The sequence below is a fragment of the Poecile atricapillus genome, chromosome 3, assembly GCF_030490865.1.
Source record: "Poecile atricapillus isolate bPoeAtr1 chromosome 3, bPoeAtr1.hap1, whole genome shotgun sequence".
NCBI lineage: Eukaryota > Metazoa > Chordata > Aves > Passeriformes > Paridae > Poecile > Poecile atricapillus.
This window is the reverse complement of record NC_081251.1, coordinates 45,850,451-45,870,398: the sequence shown is the minus strand read 5'-3', so window position 1 is coordinate 45,870,398 and position 19,948 is coordinate 45,850,451. Positions and strand designations below refer to the sequence as shown.

Genomic DNA, 19,948 nt, shown 5'->3' with positions numbered 1-19,948 from the left:
CTAGATATAACAAAAAGCCTACAGTAGCCTGCAAGAAAATTAACTGTGAGACTTGCAATTCATGATTCCCCGATGGTTTTCCCACCTGCTGTAAGGTACAGCACTATTTCCCAGTCAGCTTTTTACAGACCACGATGACTTTGACTTACAGCAAAAATAAAACCATGTCATCTTGCACATGTGAATGGCTTGCAAACATATTTTTGTCTTAAAAAGAAATGTTCACAAGGTGTTGAAAAGTATTTTCACAGGAGAAGAGAAAAGGACCTGTGAACATATCTCACCTACAATTTACGGGAAACAGTGTTAATATGATTATATATTTGGTAAAATGGTAATCTCAGACAAAAAAGAAGAAAAAATATGTGTGTAGGACTGTGGCCTCAGTGAAGGCCAAACATTTGATCCTGCACTGACTACTATAAACTAAAAGTAATGTCCTTGAAATCAGGTTTGGCTGCATGAGGCTAAAACCAGGAAATGTTAGAGCAAGCAGAAGATTTAAATAATTCTTTATAGCAGATGATGTCAATTAAAAAAAAAAAAAAGTGACTACTGACACTGAAATAGAGAAAAATATTGTTTATAATGTTACTGCGATACAGTTAAGGTTATGTGTGGATGTAAATGTATAATCCAAAATGATTACCAGTGATTTCTTACATGCATGATCTCTCTGACACACAGTACAGAACTGGGGCATCGATGGCTCCAGGTGAGCATTAAAAGAAGAGAAGGTGTGGGTAAGATCAAAATGCAGGCTGGAAAGAGAGGCCATAACCAAGTACACTGGAGGCTCAAAGGAAAGAGCACCCATTTGTGGAGCTTGGATGCAGAAACAAGGCTAAACCAGTCCTGCTCTGCCAGGGCAACCTGGACACCATCAGAGCGCAGCTCTTCCTGCTCTATTCCCAGCTCTGCCAAGAGTGCTGTGCTGAGTGACCTTTGCTCCTGGGTGCACCGTATGAGCCGCTAAACCTCACAGAACAGCACCGGGATAAGGTGGGGAAGGCTGAATTAGGGAAGTATTTGGAGAGACCTGATTTTGTCCAAGCTTAAGTCCATGGATTTCATGAAAAGTAACAATCTTATTTGCTAGATGGGAACAAATTTAACAGCAAATAAAATCAGCAAATGTTTAACTGAATGCCTGAAGAGGGCATAGACCCAGACTGATCTCCAGCTGCTCTGAGTAGGAAGATCATGTTAATTTTAGCAAGGGAATTTAGGTTTTTCTTTACTTTTGCTACAAAACAAAAAGATTATTTAACCTAAAATACCTTTGTATATCTGCAGCTACCTAAGAAGCCTGTAACACATTTCAATCTTCCATTTTCTAAAGAATTCTGCAGTCTATACACAGACTACTATATAAGAATTAAATCTTCTGTAGACTTTGATTTCAGATTGATTTCAAATCAATCTGCCTAGAAAGTAATTTTATTCACTTCATAGTTCTGGGTCAAAGATTGAAATAGACAGTAATATTTTCTCCATAAAACCCCACATTTCCTGACAAATTACTTTTTTTTCAGTAACAGAGACTACTGCTATGAAAAGATATGGTTTTTCATATTCAATAATAACAGAGACAGAGGTTAGCGGCTCTTATTTCTTGCAAGGATTTTAAATTATATTCAGATGTTTAAAGTCAGGAAAGCAATTTTAGTTCTGAAGGCTATCAGAGGACAATTTTAGGAGGCCAGTTAATTGATTTTTTATTTGCTGTTGGTTTGGGCACCCATGGCAGGTCTGCTTTGTGGCTGCCACCCCAGTGTCTCCCATGTTCCACAAGGGATCAAAGCAGAGCACAGCATGTGATTAGAGTCCAAATTACCTGATCTGAACAAATGCCAGAGCCCAGAAACCCATGCTCTGGCAATGGGCAATGTTCAGGGATTCTGAGGGCAGGAAAATGCCTCAGCACATCAAGTATCAGAAAGCTGATCCTGTGCCCAAAGTCACAGACCTAGTGACAAAGATGATGGTTGGATGTACAGCTGGATGTCATACACTCAGGATCTAAGAGAACAATGCATGGGCAGGGGACAACTGGTTGAAGTTACACCACATGAAAAACGTTATAATGAGAGGAGAAGAGTACAACCAGGAAATATTTTGAATTTCAGGCATAACAATTCTTTAGGCAAGCCATAAATATTGTATTTGCATTGGTCATGGCAGGACAGTCTGCAAGAAGAAAACATGGTAAAATCTTTCATGCAGTATAAAGAGGTCACCTAAAGAAACAACAGTGCCTCTTTCAAGCCTGGTTCCCCAGTGCCTGCAAGTTGGAGGCTATGAACAATGAAACAGAAATGGAATATTCATCTTAATCCAAAATGATGTTTGTGACATATTTTCTGGTACAACTTGCATCTCTGATCAAGTCACTAGGAACAGAGTGCTGCCTCTCAGAGTGCCATACCAGATTAACAGCACGCACAAGCACCCACAGGATGTGCAAGTCCAGATACAAGCCATAGGGTCTCCACAATGTCGGGAAATTCAGGGGCAGTCAGCAAATGGGGAGATGAAGACTTTCATTGTCAGCTGCTGGGTTTGGAGAAGTTCCCTTCCCAGCAACCATATAAAACAACTCCCTTCTATAAAGAACAGCTGGCAGCAACATGCATTCTGAGAAAACGATTATCTTACCGGATTACACAGTGTTGTATTTATGTAATGTGTCACCACTGTAAGAAAAACTGGTATCTTTCAAGTTTTGCTTTATTGGGGTTTTATGCTGAGCTTCTTACTCCAGCAAAGCACTCTCTTAGACATTGCTTTAAATGAGAAGTGATGAAAGAAGCCCTCAGACTGCACACCAATTTTCTTTGCAAAGGCGTGTGTGTTAAAAGCACAAGGACATTGTGTTAATACAGCACAGACTGTAGGCTCCAATCATTCCCCCCTACTTATTCAAGCACTGATGAGACAGAAGTTGGAGGCCAAAGTCATTATCTAGAAGGTAGTTTACCTAATCTGAGGTCAGAGAGTTTCTGAACCTGATCCAGGAGGGCTGCTAAAGCCAGCAGAAATTGTTAGTGTGGCTCCTCAGCTGTGTAGGTACTCCACACGGATCTGGGGAAGCCCTGGGATTTCTGAAGAATATGTCAATTTTCAAGGTATCAGACAGACCTCTGACAACATATTTCACCTTCCTACAGATCAGCCTCACCTTCCTTTTTAGACTATCATGGCTACAGCTCTCTGCTATTGCCCTTCACATAGTTTATTGCTTAGGATACCCTTCACTAATTCACTGTTGACCCCCAGCTGTAATTCTTGCCACCAATTCCAGGGAGGAAAAAAGGGTATTCAGAGGGACTGTTTTTGAAAGAACTTTACTGATAATATCAACTATGCAGCACATCATATGAATCAGAATGATGTAATACAGCTACTGCACAAAGAAAATGGGTAAGTGGAATGATTTTACAAACTTCACAGAAAAAATCTTGATACTGCAATTCTGATAAGCTTTAGGATGTTAAGACACAGTAATGGGTGACTCAATTGTGCCTGTACCTCATTTGCTGTAAGGGAAGAAGCACTGGTCCAGGCCATCAGGGCACAACAAGAGCAGATGCCAGGTGAGTAGGCCCCAAGGGCAGGCACAGGCAGCCCACAGGTGTTACATCTCTGGCAGTGGCCAGATGCAAGAGCCTCAGAACAAAAACATCTACTGAGAAAAAGTTGTGGAGATCGCCCTGAAGTTCCTTCACTTGAAAAACTCCCAGGTTGACCAAGGCCTCATTATCAGCCAGCCAGCCTTGAGGACACAGCTAAACTCCTAGGGAATATGCTCCTGCCCTGACACAGTCCAGAGCCCACCACTGTATTGCACTATCACCAACTAAAAAATGCACATTAAAAATTCAGTAAATGGATGTACTGTTGCAAGAACTCCATCTAAACAACAGCCTTATTTTCCTTTGGTCACCTAAATCAGCCTGACCACATTCTCTGGCTGGCTGCAGCTGCACAGGTGAAAGGTTTATTCCTTCCAGTCCATCTTACCTCTACCTGTTGCCTTCCATTCTTCTTCTCAAGATATGTCTCTGGCTTGCCTTAGGCTAAAAGCATCAGCCTGTACCTCTATTGTCTCTGAAAGAGTTAAGAAAATATTTTTAACATTGTTTTATTATCACTAACCACTCTCTCCATTATTTTCTTCGTTTCTTATATAAAAGCAGCCTTTTCCACCCCACCTGGTGGGGCTGAGTGAGTGCCTGTAACACAGCAAACACACAAATGTGCATCTGCTTCTGGCAAGCTTGTACAGTAAGGTGCCAATGTCCTCACCCAGAATTCCTGCTGGGGACAGGCACACAGGCACCTTAAATGCACCCCTGATGTCATACAGCATGCATCACCCTGGATGTGCCTTGGGGCTGTATCCAGCCACAGTTAGACACACCCCTCTAGCAGGATTTACTGCCATACCTGCCTCAGGATGCAAGGACAAACAAAGGTCACAAAGCTCTGGGCACAGGAGTCAATGCATTATTTCTGAACAATTCTCCAGTCTGGTGAATGGCACCAGGAGACGATAATGCATCATTATGCAATGGTAACAAAAACCTCAAAACCTCCATAGATGCTGCATTTTCCCTGCTAAAACACGCACCACGTATTTACACTTCACGTGCACTTCTCTTTCTGTGCACTTGAAATGACAATATGGAAATGAAAACCAATGTTTACAAAATGAAGGAAATATATATTCCCTTCAGTTTGTGGACTAAATTTTATTCTTCATTTACTGCTGTCATCCCAAACTGCTGTACAGTCCTGTGGAATCTCTTCAATCCATTATCACATCTTGCCAAGCACCAATTGATACAACACAATCTGCTCCAAATCCTGGGCATTTGCTCTGTTTCAAGTGTGCTTCCCTAAAATGGGCATCTGCAGACTCTTAGGTTTTTCCCATTTTGTCAAGGACTTTACATAATTTCCCAGTAATGCAGTGCTTGGAATTGCTTATAGATTCAAAACAGAGGTAAATGCCTTACTAACCACTAAGTATATAACAGTGCAATGAGAACTGAATCCAGTGATGAATGTGGTGTTTTAAATCCAACAACAACAACCCAGACTGCCATGATCCTGCTGACTTACTACAACAAAGTCCCAAGATGCTGACTATAAGAAAACACAGACAAGCCACATTTATCTTTTCCCTGGATTCCCACCAGCCCCCAGAATGATAAACATGTTTTCACTTGCTTGTGGAGATGTTCTTGCCCTTGCTGGTAGTCTTAGTTCTATTTTTTTATGTACTTAATTTTCTCACACTTTTTCCATATACATAAACATGGATTAGAGTCTTGTCTTTCATCTTTTTTAACTTAACTGTCCTATTACTTTCTCAAAAGAAGAGATTTTTCGTATGTACTCCTGAGGAAATGCAGATTGCCATTACACTTCATGTGTCCAGTACATCAACAGAACTGCCACTGCAATCCCTCATAAAACACTGATAACTGCTGAAGATATATTTTACATTATAACCCACAAGACGTGCAAAAAAGAAAATCTAAGTTCAAATAATACCACATGTCTAATGAAATCTCAAGACACTCTGAATCAAGCCCTGATCCAAGCTGAAGACCCTTGTCCCAGAAGGACATAAAAATCTCTGCAGGCATGGCCAGGAAGGATGAGTGGAATCTATAGAAAATTCCCTTATTCCATGCTCCCTGCGATTTTGGTTACATTGCAATTTTTATTTATGCTGCTCCTCAATTTATTCAAAGGTAGAACAGAAATATCGTATTTTAATAATGCATGTGAAAAGTATTTCTTATTAAAAGGCCAGAAACTTTCATCATACTGTAAAAATAACTATATTATTTTACACTACCACTCCAGTAAAAACAGACAATGAGAGATAACTAGAGTCAGTGTGCAACTTCTGTTTTCTTATCACATTTCAGAACTAAATTCTGATGTTACTGACATTTACATACAAGAGAACATGCTTGGTCATTTTAATGCAGCTGTTACAAGGTTCCAGTTCATATCACAAAACTTATTCTCTGTTCTTTGCAGACCTTTCTTTTATGTTTTCTCCCTGAGATTTCTTTGCAGGAAGGCAAGGCATTAGCAAGGCTAGCAGAAAGGACCACAATACACGACAGTACAGAACCTTGTCAGAAAGCTCTGTACCCAAATTATGTATGACCTTATGGGCCTTACAGCCCCCTCCATAGCTCACACAGTAACCATGATAGGTAGCTTGCTTTAAAATCTCTGCATTTGTATTGGTCTTTTGGCTCTTGGCAATATAACACCTTCAGGAAAGAAAGTAAAATGGAAAGGTTAAGCTAGGGATTTATTTGGCAGTTTACCGCCCAAATCCCACTCACACTTAGAAGAACCAATGTCCTGCTTATAACTCTTTTGTTTGTCTTTTGACCTAGACCACAATAACATTTGCTTTGTAGATCTAGCTTAGCTCTCCTTGAACGCAAGCACACGTTAATGTTTGCCTTGGTTTCCCAACATTCACCTGTGCTGGCACTGCACAAAATGCTGAGGCAGATTCACACAAACAAGCTTATTTGCAGAGTCCATTGATGATGGTATGTATAGACTCAAGCTGCCTTAGGGAAAAACAAGGGACAGAAAAACATGATAGGCATAGGGGGAACTCTACCCAGTGGTCCGGGAGGAATCACTTAGGTTGGATAAATCCTGTCATCGAGTCCAATTGAAAACCTGACACGGCCAAGTCCACAAAAAGAAGTGGTGGGATGACCAAGGAGCCTTCTCCAGGTCCTCCCTACAGCGCAGCTGTAAAGACACAGGTTACAATTTCTACCACGTTTCCCTTCTATTATTGCAGCCATTTCAGCCTGGACCTACACAAACTCCCAGTGTGCAGAGCTTCCACATGCGATGGCCCCAGTTCTGCTGGGAGCACGGCTGGACAACACTTTTCAAGTGCTGCACCCTGACTGCTAAGGTTCACATGCGATGCACTGGAAACCAGTTGAAGTACAGTTCGCTGCTTCGTCACGGCAGAAATGGGGGAAAGGCGCGGGAACGGGACAGCAGCCGATGTGAGCCGGCGGGAGCACCTCCCTCTCTCCCCACCGCCCACCGTGACCCCCGCAAGCGACACCGCCCGCCCAGCCCGCGGCAGCAGGACCAGCACCGCCCGCGCGCGGGAAACGGGAGCCCGCGCGCCCCTGCCCCGCCCCCCGCCTCGCCCCCAGCCAATGAGCGGGCCCAGCGGGGAGGGGGCGGGACCTCCGTGGTGACGTGCCGGCGCGTGACGCGAGGGAAGAGCTCCCACCCGCGGGAGCGGCGGGGTCACGTGGGGGGGCAGCGCCCCGCCGCCACTCTGCGGACCGTTCCATTACCCGCCGGATGAGGGGGGCAGGAGGAGCCAGGCGGAACCAAGCGGGCCGGGGGCGGGGCCAGCTCGGGGCGCTCCCGTGACGTGAGGCGGCGCGGGGCGGGCGGCGGCAGCGGAGCGAGGCAGGGAAGCGCCGAGTAGCAGCGGGAGCAGCAGCCCTCTCGTTTCACCGTATCGCCACCATGAGTCGGACCCTTAGGACACTTACGTTCCCCCTCGTCGTCGTTTCCGTGGCGTGCTGCCTTTGCGGGCTGGCCGCGATCGCAGAGGCGAGCGGCGACTACGGTGAGTGATTCGCGCCCTCCCCCCACCTTTCCTCCGGGAGCTGCTGACGGGGCAGCCCCGCCCCGTGCCCGGCGCTGTGGGGAGCGAGGCGGGCTCCGCGCACCGAGCCCCGCCGGGGCTGTCCCTCTGCCGGGAGCCTCCAGGAGCCTCCGGGAGCCGCCCTGCTTCCTGGGCGCTGCGGGGCCGCTATCCTGCTTGTTCTGGTCCGGGACCCGTTACCCCCGGGGATCTTGGAGGGTGCCAGGGAGTTGTGCGCGGCTGCTTCTTGCACCCTTGGAACGGGTCTGGGAGCGGCGAGTGCCTCGATTCAGCCGTATCGTTCTGCCCCTGCTGCCGCGTGTTCCTTATCCCGGTGTGAGCCCCGTTACTCGCCCCGTGGGTTTGCCCCCAGTCTCCCACAGCTCGGGCCCTGTGGGCTGTTTGCCAGAGTGTTTGAGGGGCCGAGAACCTCGAAATAGAGCCCCAAATCGAGGAGACAGCAACAAAAAAGACAAAACAAAAAGTTGTCTGGAAGCGCTTCAGTGTTCCCTGGCCGCGTTCCGTAGTGGCGCTGGGTGCAGCCGAGGGTGACGCTGCCCGGTCACCGCTGCTGCAGCCCGCAGGGATCCCCTGTGCAGCTGTGCCCCGCCGGCGGGATGCGGGACAGCCTGCGGGGGCCGGCGCCGCTCCCGGGCTGCTCCGCCAGGGGTTAACACGCCGCTCCTCTGCGACGGGAGAGGGCGCTGTTGGGCCGGCAGGACAGACCCCTCCAGTGGTTCCTGGTTTCCTCCTCGCGTGTAAGGGGAGTATCCGAATTTATGCTGTGCGAGGGCCAGTACAGCGGGTTTATCTTGGGAGCAAACGTCAGCTTGCCTAGGCTGAAGAGCTGAGTTCGTGGTATCAGAGTCTTCTTTTTTTTTTTTTTTTTTGTGGTCACTGAAGAGCAGGCGTCTGCTAGTGGGGAGAGCTGGGGAATTTGCTGTTATCCCATGTAAAAGACCCCACCAGAGTCTTTCACAGGAGGAGGTGTCATTGGGACAACGTCTGAGACCCTGCTGCAGATTCTGATGTTAATTGATAAAAACATCTCCTGATTATCTGAGTCTGATCCTCCCCTGTGTTTGTCTGGGAAGGCTGTTTTGGAGCTAAATTAGAAGTCCTAGTGTACCTGATGTGAGTTGCCTCTACTGGCTGTCTTCCTATCTTAGCAGATGTACTGTGCTAAATTTTCCACATACCAGTGAGGAATCTACAAAAGTGAAGGTTGTTCATTTGTCAGAGGCCGTTGTGTGTGCTGTGATCATTCCTCAGATGTATACCCACCATAATTGACTGACTTTTTTCCCCCTTGAAATCTGTTATCGAGAAACAGTCATAAAGCTCTTGAAGTGCTTTGAGTGCTGCCTTCCTGAAGGGAATAGGGCAGCTGTTGCACACCTCACTCATGCAAACCCACAAAGATCTTTTCATCTCTTCTTGTGTGAAAGGGAAGAAATAGTGCCAGCCTTTCTGACCTGATCCTACCATAACCAAGAGAAAGGCTCTGTGGATTCAGGCTTGTTTTGGATTGTCAGAATACTGAAGTTAGTTCATTTGTAGTTGTTACTTGAGAGGTAAATGAGCGTGCTGACTGCCAAAGAACTGTGGATAGCAACGTTCCTTTCATGGGGAAAAGTGAAAGGTCACCCCAAGGTGCCTGGAGTGGGTGGATATGATGTGAAATGTGCCGGAGAACATGCAGCAGAAGGAGTTGTGGGTTGTATGTGGGTTTGCTGAGTATGAGTATGATGGCTGTATGAGTAAGTCTCAATTAAAACTAATGTGGTAAAACTGTAGATGGAGAGAAGATCTTACTTGATCCAGTTAGTGGATGTGTTGTCATTGTGGTTTTAAGGTAACAATATTTGACTGAGATTGACGTAAAAAAGCAGCTGGACTGGTTAGATTGCTGGCTTCTGCCGTGATCAAAATACGAACAGATGGAGTTTTTTTTTCTACTCTCCTTTTCACGCATGTGTACATTAATTTCTTCAGGTTCTTGTCTTTATTTCCCATACTTTGATTGCTTTCTACTGTTGCACTGTTTATAGCTGGCTGCATTACCTAAAAGAAAAATGTAATCAAAAGGAAACAAGCACTTACCATCTGAAGCTTCAATTAACTGCAAAATTAATTTACTGGACTTCAGTATCTTCGCTAGAGTAGTGTATGCTCCATTATCTGAGTTTACCATAGTTAGAGGTTGCATGAGGCAAAATCATGTTGTACATATGGGGTCTGGTTTGAGAGTATCAGCAGTATCTGGAGGGGAATGCATTTATTTCTTGTCAAAAGCATTAATAAGCTGTAGCTTTCTTTCAATTGTACTTTGTTCATTGAAGAGGATTGCGCCTTAACCTGGGAGATGTACATAGGGGAGGGTACAGATCTCAGGTTATTTTCTGTGGGTGAAGTTGCTCTTTTGACAGTGTTCTAATCAATGTGGGTTTCTTGTTTTGTTTTGTTCGTTTGTTTTGTTTTCTAGACATCTGTGGAAACATTTCTGACTGCAATTCCTGTATTAATAAGACAAATTTAGGCTGCGTGTGGCTCAAATGTGAAGGTAAGGAGGACTGTGCTGTGCAGATCCTCACTTTGCCATTGTTAAGGAAACTTCCATGTCTGACCCTTCAGTCACATTCACATCCCCAGAGACTTCCACTGCCAGGACTGAGGGCCCTTTGCAGTGGGTGGCTCCAGTGACCCGAGAGGTGCCCAGCTTGGCTCCCTTCACACCCCTTCACACCCAGTCAGACCAGGTTTCCCATTGCAGAGTCTCAAATGTCTTCTTCTACAAAACAATTTATTCCTAGCGCAGTAACACAAAAACAGCTCGAGCAGGTGTCTCCAAGGAGGACCCCCAATGGAGGAATCCATGGGCTTTTATACCTTCTCAGTCTGTGGACAAAAGTTGAGGATCATCAGCCCCTGCTATGTCTCTGTGTCCAGTCACCTGGCTGGACTGCAGGTCCCCATGTCCTTGGTAATGTAAAGGATCTGCAGATCCCAGCCTTTTGCCTCTCGTGCCCCACAGAGCTCAATCTGCAGCTCTCACTGCAGCTGTTCACTGAGCTGCCTGCACTGAATGGGTTCCTCAACACCGTGCAGAGCATTACACCCAGCTAGACCTGCTTCATTTACACTGACGTTGATTACAACCTAAAGAGGCATTAACACAAGTCTTACCTGTCTGTAACACAAGTCATTCATCTGTCTTCATCTGAGAAGCTGAGATGCTTAACATGTTCAAAATACTCCCAGATTTTTAAGGCTTCTGATTTTAAATCTGTGCTGTTGATAAGTTTATGTTTTCCAGGTGGTCCAGAATGTTTTTAGGACAAACAAGTCACTTGTGTTTGGTGTAGGGGAATCACAAGTGGATTCTGAGATGCAGACATGGCTCTGTGCTTCACCTGGTAGTCACAACCGCTGCTCCTGAACTGAAGTACAGTTAGGGAGAGGAATTCATTAATTAAGAGTAGTTAACAGCAGTGTTCATAAAACTGAGAAATGCGCCCCATTGAAGGGAACATGACAGAGGCAGAGAAGCATTAGCTGGTCTCAGAGCCTTATTTTTCCCATTGTAGGTGAATTGGATGTAACTGCACTTAGGTGACCTCTGGTACTCAGTCCTGGAGAAGATGAGGTTGCTGTTGGCAAAATCATACAAAGGTTACATAAGCAGTCCTCAGGTGGATTATTAGTACATCTTATGTGAGGTAGAAACAGAATGGCTTGACTGCAGTAACGATTTTTGTAGCACTTGATTGTAGGTGACCAAGAAGGGTTATATATGAAGGCTGGGTTGTTTTGGAACTAATGAAATCAATTTTGGATTCAGTTTGCCCTTCAAGAAGTTTCTAGTTTTTCTATTTTTCTAGTTTTACATGTGGTGTTGGACGACCAGGCACATCCTGCAAAAGCCCAAGAGATCTGTGTAAATTTTTTCAGGGAGAACTCTGTGCAGGCAGAGAATAAGAAACTGATGTCTTCAACAATTTGAAAAGCTGGAACAAAATTTTGCTTGGATGTAGAATTTTTCAAGACAGTAAGATTTTTTTTTTTTATGATGCTATCATAGATGTGCAAAATGTTTGACTTAGAAAGTGCCACAAAATAGTAGAAACACTGTTTGATTTTATCAGCTATAAAGAAAAAACATCAAGCTATACTGCTACATCAAAATGATGCATAATCATATATGGTAAATACTGCCCAAGTGCTCAGTGAGGGAGTAACTAGTGAAAGAGAACACTAAAACTTCTTGTATTATTAATATAATGCTGAAGTCCTGTATATTAAAGTGGATTTAATGTTATCTTGGCTAGCAGATGATGTTTAGTTTGGTCCTATGAACAGCTTATTACTATTTAGGAACAATGTCTCAAGCACCTTAGACTTCAGCTACTGTATAATATCTTGTCTCTTCTTTTCTGACAGATAAAAAAAGCATGTGTCTCAATGAAACAGCAAAACCTAAGTCTGAAGAATGTAAAACTGAAACACAGTGTTCGTGTAAGTGTTTAGATACTCAGTTTTCACATGGTTTAATGTGAAGCAGTTCTGTTTAGAACTACTTTGTCTGTTGGCCTTTTGTTGAGATGCCTTCTACAATTTTTATAAGCATGTACAAGTATGTAAATAAGAACTTTGCTTCCTGCTTAAAGGTATGATATGTGATACTAAAATATACAATGCCATCGAGCATTCAGTTAAATGCTTACTGTTGCTGTTTCAGGAAGCCTGTTATGTTTCATTTAACACATCTGGATACTGCCTTGGTTTCTTAGATTAAAATAGGTGTTTCCTGTTTGATACAGCACATCCTAAGGAATTTGTCAGTGTCTTCAAGGCAGTAAGCTGCATATTGAACAAAAAAAGTAACCTGCTAAGTCATCTGAGACACAGTAAATAGGAAGAGCTTATGAACCTTCCAGTTTTAATTAACTAGCTCAAATCTTCATTCAGTTCTGAAATACAGGATATAGAACTGCATAAGATAAATCCTTTATGCTAGGAATGTGCTCAGTTGCATATGTACTTCAGACTTTTGTGCTTGTTGTGCAAAGCAGTTTTGCAGGATATGAATAATTTAGATAAGATCTTGAATTTCACTTTTGTGAACCCCCCCCCCCCCCCCAATTTCAGGTTTTCTGAATTCTGTTAAGAAATGAAACAGGATTTTCTGGCTTTAAGATTTAGAACAGCAAATGAAAACACTGAATAATCTTGCCAAGGTGAATTGGTGAATTAAACAGTTCTGTTAAAGAGACTGGCTGACACCAACAGAGTTGAAGTTTCCGTGCTGCTTTGGGCTATCTTGTGGTGGTGACAGCCAGTCAGAAATAATTCCTTTTGGCTTGGACTTGTGTGATGTTTCTAAAATTGTGACAATCACCTCTCGATCAGGAGTGCTGAAAGAACCATTTTTTAGTGCTTTCCAAAGACAGCATGCTGTTATAATGCCTTGTTGTATCTGAGGAGAAGTGTTTCTGCAGTCTGTTCTGTTAAACTTGTGGTGACATTATCGAGTTGTTGTGTTTAACTTCTGCAAATTCAAGGAAATAAATTTTCAATAATTGGAAACAAATAGGGGTCTTTGTAGGTGTGAGAGAAATCTGTATACCTTTTTGACTCTCAGTTGTTTTGGCGTAACACTGCCTCAAGGGATTGACACGGGAAGAACATTGGCAGCCTTTTAGGTGGCCTTGAACTATCTAGATGCAAGTGGGAGCCAAGAGAATGTAGATTCTGATGTATCCAACTTACATCTGTAGAAACAGTCACCTCTGATTTCCCACCCTGATGAATTATGCTCAAGATGTAAATAACCACACTTGAAGGAGCCTGAGCATTAAAAACTTCTGGGCATAGTGCTTTTTCAGCAGGAGGCTTGCTGATGTATCAGTTTAGATAAGCTGTCTATGTGTGATCAACCCACTACAGCTGGTAACATAGTAAGTTGCAGGAGGCTTCTCAGTACTGTGTTTTGGGGGGGTTGTGAGGGGTTTTTTTTTGGTATAATGTGTGCTGAAGCTGACAGCACCTACATCCAACAACAACTCTCAGAACAGGAACTGTAGCTAAACTTTGAAATTCTTGATTTGTTTTCACTCCATTCTGATTCAGTTATCTGACTAACTCTTACTTATTGTTGAACTTGATAGCTCAGGTTCAGTCTCAGTTGCAGTGAGGTTGAGAAGCAGTACTCTATACCTGGTTTCCTGTGTAAAGCATGCGCAGTTTCTGCTTGGACAGTAGAGTTCTTTTCACTCAGGTTTGCTTTGAGGAATCTTGAGTTGCCAGTTGAACGCTGGCTTGATTGGGCTGCCTGTGACAAGATTTTTCATGTAGTCACTCATGCAACTTTTGATGTTAGTATGGTGGATTGAAAAGCTCTGTAATTTCAAACTAAAACTACAGTAGAACTCACTGCTGTATGAAATTCATAAAGCTATGCCTGCTGATTTTGTTTTGTTGGGTTGTTTTTTAGTCAATACCAGCATTAACCTCTCTAATGTAACTCTTCATTTTTTTTTTAGCTGCCACAGTTTCTCCTCCTACCAATGTTACTACGACATCTTCCAATGTCACTGTAACACCCACCAATGCCACCACTGCCTCTTCCAATGCCACCACAGCCTCTTCCAATGCTACCACAGCCAGTTCTGCCACCACAGCTCCTACTCCTATAGGTAATATAGTAGCACTGAACTCAGAATAGCAGGAAACTAGGAACTGGTGAACAACATGAGGGACAGGGGCTTCTTCCAAAGTTCACTGTAGTAGCTTGGCTACTAAAAATCTGGTGTGCAGAATGCATAAATGGTTACAAGGTTTGGAAGAAACGGATTTTAGAAAACTCTTAGTAATGTTGGTGGGAAGTCTTTTCTGTGTTAGAAGTTGGTGCAATGGTAATTGAATTAGTAATTGCTGCTAATCATGAATTCTTAAGAGTTTGGTTTTTTGGGTTTTTTCAAAAATTTTTCTGCTATCTCTACAATTAAATTATTTTTTAAAAAAATAACCTAATCTTTAAAAACATGCTGATTAAGGGAGGTGGGAGGTAACAAGTTGGTACTTGATTAGGCTCAGAACATCCTAATGTACAGTAGGGTGATGTTTAGCTTTGAGTAAACCCACAAATGTTGACGCTTGTCCCAGGCTCAGAGTGAAATACTGATTAATTTTTAGTAATACTAATCTTTAGAGGAGGGGTAGAGGCCATAGACCCAGATTATATAGGTTAATAATGGAAGTTTTTAGGAGACAGTTTTGTTTTAGGTGAGTGGTTTTATTCCAATGATGGCATTCTTTGAGGTCAGGAGAAGAAAGAGTGTGTGTCTCCTGTCTAGATGTATTACATTAAACAGTTTTTTAGTACAAGTAATACTAACTGGTTCTACTGACAGTTTAATTAAAGTCCTTTGCCTTGATGCAAGAGTCTCAGTTTGTCTTGAAGCAGAACTCTTGATTCTTGTTCACATACCAACATTTATATGAATGCTTGAAAGAAAAGTCATTTTGTCTGAACAAAGAATCACTGATCTGCGGGGAACCTTGAAATATTTGGATAACAATAGTATGCAAGTTTGAAAATAATCCTTGTTGCAGAAACATGGCTTAATGCCATGCACCTCACCACCTAAATTGTGTGGGATACAGACTGAGGGCAAAGCTTATCCTTGTTAAAGCAAAACAGGAAAAATAATTTGTAGGAACTCCAGTGCTTGCAGACTTTTCTTTGGAGCTTACGGTGTATACATACTGTCTTCTCTCAAACAGCCAACGTCACCAATGCAACTACTCATGCTCCTCAGCCTAAACCTACCGTTACTTCAGCTACCACGACACCCACTCCTACAGGTAACTGCTACAACTGTCATAATTAAAGCATAAATTACTTAGAAATCAGTCTTGCTTTAAAAGAGCTATCTTGAAAGACTCACCAAGTGACAACATTAAAGTACCATTGGTGTATCTGGTGTTGTCACTTCTAACTTTATGGCAAGTCTAATTTTGTTAGGGTGGTGTATGCAAGTAGCAAGGTTACATAGCCTGAGAAACAGAGCTAATTGGTGAGATAGAGAAACTCAGAAACATGTTGGTCAAATGAGATCAGCTGGATTATTTTAATAGTGTGATTGGAACTCCCTTGTTAACTCCCTTGTCTCTGTGAGGTGGTATTTTGTTTTTGCACCATAATAATGCTTTTATTTTGTTTTTGTTAAATGACATTGTGCTACAGTGATGGGAATAAGCTGCAGTTTTTTATTTCCAAGTCAGTCCTAAATATGCCTTTTCATGAAAAGCTCTCACAAAGTAAAACTCTTTAAAACTACCCATCAGCAGATGGCTATTATTTCCAGACTTGTATTTGTGTTTCAGCTTTTTTTGGTTTTTTTAAGCATAACTCTTGGGTCCAGTAGATGGAAGATAACAATTTATGTTAAAATTAAGCGAGATAAAAATGGAACATGGAACATCAACTGGAAAATGTGTCTTGAATGTGGGCATATCAATAATGTGCTTTATGTAAAGGAGAAAGGCTTTGTCTTTTTGAAGTACAAGTAAAGTCCAGCTGGGTATTGCTCAGTTTTGAGGTCCAGAGCAGTTTGTTTATAAATAGTTCTAGCCTTGTACAAACAGTGTTTAATCAGAATTTCAGTACAGCTAATCTAAATACTGATGCTGGCATGGCTTCACTTTTGATTATTTTTTGTTTTCTTATTGGTGTTTTGATGCTTTGAGTAATCCTAATGCAAAGAATCCAGCACTAAAATCTGTAAAACTGTTGTGAGCATTGTGCACTTACAGTTTCTAATTTGGTGTTTAACAGGTTCAGATACTACTGTGGCTCCTGTACCTGTTCCACGCAAATCTACATTTGATGCTGCAAGTTTCATAGGTGGAATTGTCCTTGTTCTGGGTCTGCAGGCTGTTATTTTCTTTCTGTACAAATTCTGCAGATCTAAAGACCGAAATTACCACACGCTTTAGGACCTGCCCCTTGGTAATGGACTAGTAGCCCAACACCTGTAGTTCACTGAACCAAAATATTTTCTGTTGCTCATGGAAGACAGCAGTTCATAATATCCTTTAAATCTCTAAAAGAAGACTTTAAATGAATATTTTTGCAACATTATAGTTGGCAAGAAGTGATATGAATCTCTTCAACAGGATTATTTGCAATATGCTGCATGGGTTCTAATGGCTGTTTTATTTTCCTTTAGTGGCTGCTGATGTGGGACTTTTCTTGATATGCCAAATGTAGAATGTTTAAAGATTCTTATTCAGTGGCAACACTGTCCAGTAGACAATCTTAAAATGACTTTTTCTGAAGGCTAATTGAAACAACATCTGATACAGTATCCCTTCAGTTTTGTCAAGATGTGAATTACTCGTGACTGATTTTCAGGGAGTGAAATATCATTTATAGTAGCTTATGGCTCTTATAGTGTGTTGCTAGAAAGATGGACAAAAATGTAGAATTAGAAAATGTCTTAACAGAAAAACATAACCCTTTTTTTTTTTTTAAACACAAGAATAAAAGATGCCTGATAAAATACTTCATTCCAAACAGAATTCCTATGCCATTTCCAATTAATGTTGAGGGTGGATGTAGGAATAATCCTTCTAATGGGGAAATAAATATTAGTGCCTTAAAAGACTAAATTTCAGTAGACTGTAAGCATGTCCCAGCTATCTCAAAGATAAATAGAACTTTTAAGTAATTGCTTTACATAGGAATATAGAATATATGTGACTTGAGCATTCCAGTTAAAAAAATAAAAATCCTTAGAATAACTGTTCCTTAGTGATTTTGTTTTATAGTGAGGAGTATGGTGCAGCGATGTTCAGGCACAGACAGAAGCTTTGACTTGTTTACCTTTTGTTCTGGCCTACAAAGATCAACCATAAAATTAATGCTATAATTCAGTTCACTCCCTGTATAAAAAGGCAACAGCTCACATTTATACTTGAAATCCTGATGTTTGGGAAATCCTGATGTTTTTGTTATTCAAATGGTTCTTAAAACTCGTTGCAATTAATTTCAGAAGCTTGGGTTGGTTTTTTTCTTTATTACTCTCCTGTATGTCTTCTTGCTGAAGGAGCAATTAAGGGTCATTTGGAGGATCTCCTGATTTGATCGTAGTCATGATAGCTGTAATCTTGGGACTGACAGCTACATCTTTTTTCTTTCCCTTCTCCCCTTCCTGGCTTCAGGTTTGTGTCACCTTGCAGTGAACTGGTTAAGGAAATCTATTCAGCCAAATAGTTTAGGCTAGTTTTTTGTTGTTTGTTTTTTTTTTTTTTTGTCTTTGGCTGGATCAGCCACATGATCTGAGTATCAAAGGTACGTCATCTCCAATGAGGACTGACTTGAGTACCTGTGAAAATAAATCCACAGGAAAAACGGAAGTAGAGATAAAATCAAATGGTGTGGGTAGCACATAATGAATAGCTTCTGATGATATCCCCTGATCATCAGTTTTGGGATGATCGTAGTACTGTCTTACTAGCTCTGACTTGACTGGAATTGGGCACCCAAGACAAAAATAGCATTGATAGCAGATAATAGTCATGGCAGTGGGACTTGAATTACAAAGCAAATTAAGTGCATTTCAGTTGGAAACTTGAAGTGTATAGTGTTGCTTTCTTGTGTTCTTTTCGTTTGAATGGCATTGTTTCTATTGTGCTGCATAGAAAACGCAAATTGCTACACAGTGCAGAGATTACTCACCAGCACTGTATCTTTGAGTTCATTAGCTTTTGGTTTTCTAAACAAAACTAAGACAATCAGCTCAGGTTTATGAAAACAGCAGTGAGCAGCCAGTTTTCAGCAACAGTATGTGGATGAGTTAGGCGGTATATCGTTGGCCTTACTGTGAAATGACTTAAATCTGTCCTTCCCCTATCTAAGAACTATTTTGCTACATTTGTTAAAAAAAAATGAATCCATGAGCTTGTATTCTGTGCTTTGAAGTGAACAAAATACTCAATTGAAATATGACAGTTTGCCTTTAGCTCAACAAAGCAAACTGTATGTAGTATACAATTTTTGGCCTCAAAGGGCTCTTTTGGGAAACTTGCAGAAAAGTCCTACAGAATGCTTCATAGCATGGAGAACATTGCCACAGAAAAATCAATCTGTAAAATGTTGCTGAAATGCTTATTCATGAGCTTTGCTAATCCTGATTTAGGTTGCCGATAAAGTATGTTGGTAAAACAAACTAAAAATAATGTTTAAAGTGCCTTAAAATTGCTTACTTGTTTGCCTCAAATTTTGTTTAAAAGGGTAGAAGGGATACCTTGCCTTAGTTACTAAATTTGTTGTGGTGCCAGCAATTGCTATTTTCCAAGACTTTAGGAAACCCAGGATCTCTGGCATGTAAAAATGCCTATCTGAAAAACTCAAGTTTGTGCTGTGTCAATTTAGTCACGCTCCGGAAGGCCTGCACTACACACCTCTTGCTCATTAGCCTTGCCAGCAAGGTGTAATTCCACAGTTCAGAGCTGTGGCTTGAATTGTTTCCCTTTTAGTTGTTTTGGGGGGAGGGGAGGCTGGGTTATACATCTTCACCATATGCTTGGCTGCCTCACTGTCAAAAGTAATTACTCCTTTGTGAAATGCAGTATCAGCTGATCTGTGCTGTGTACTAGCAAAAAACCTGAAGTAACAACTTGCAGTTTTTCTTGGCCTTGTGTTTTGAAGTGGAAGGTAGCTCATAGATCTGTAGTTGTACTTGCCCCTAAATCAGTTTTAGGCACTGAATTGTAGTGACTCTTCAAGTTATCTGGCTTTTTCTTGAAGCCAGCTTGTGCAAAGACCAAGCTGTTACCTTACAAATGTTCTCTGCAAGTGTTGCTGTTAAAGTTTGTATTTTGTCTTCAGTGGAAGAAAACTGAAGCAGTTGTAATCACAAAACCAAATTGATAAATAAAATCTGTTGAATGGAATTTTACTTGTGAACTTTCTTTAATGTGAGCAAGCCCCGAGCAGAATGTCTGCTGGCTTGGAGGTGAGCTGTTTCCCATGGGAATTGAGAACTATTAAGGAAAAGACGAATTAATGCAAGGTTTGAAGAGTTAGTTCCCCTAAAAACAGTATTAACTTTGTATTTAACAAAACCAATTCAAATTTAGAATTATCTCAAGAAGAATTTTCATTCAGGTCATATTTTTCCATGTTAGCTTAACTCTTGTTTTCCACTTAAAGCCAAAGAGGAGCAAAGTATGCATTAAGTGTTACACTTGTAACAACCTGTGAGA

At 41.9% G+C, this 19,948-nt stretch overlaps 1 protein-coding gene across 1 annotated transcript; it reads left to right on the top strand.

The window, feature by feature from the left end:
* The first annotated feature begins 7,431 nt into the window (after positions 1-7,431).
* On the top strand, positions 7,432-19,636 carry CD164 (CD164 molecule). Its single transcript, XM_058836963.1, has 6 exons — positions 7,432-7,657; positions 10,161-10,238; positions 12,116-12,190; positions 14,218-14,370; positions 15,461-15,541; positions 16,515-19,636. The coding sequence occupies exons 1-6, from the start codon at positions 7,555-7,557 to the stop codon at positions 16,673-16,675; spliced, it is 651 nt and encodes a 216-aa protein (XP_058692946.1). The 5' UTR covers positions 7,432-7,554; the 3' UTR covers positions 16,676-19,636.
* Positions 19,637-19,948: the final 312 nt, after the last annotated feature.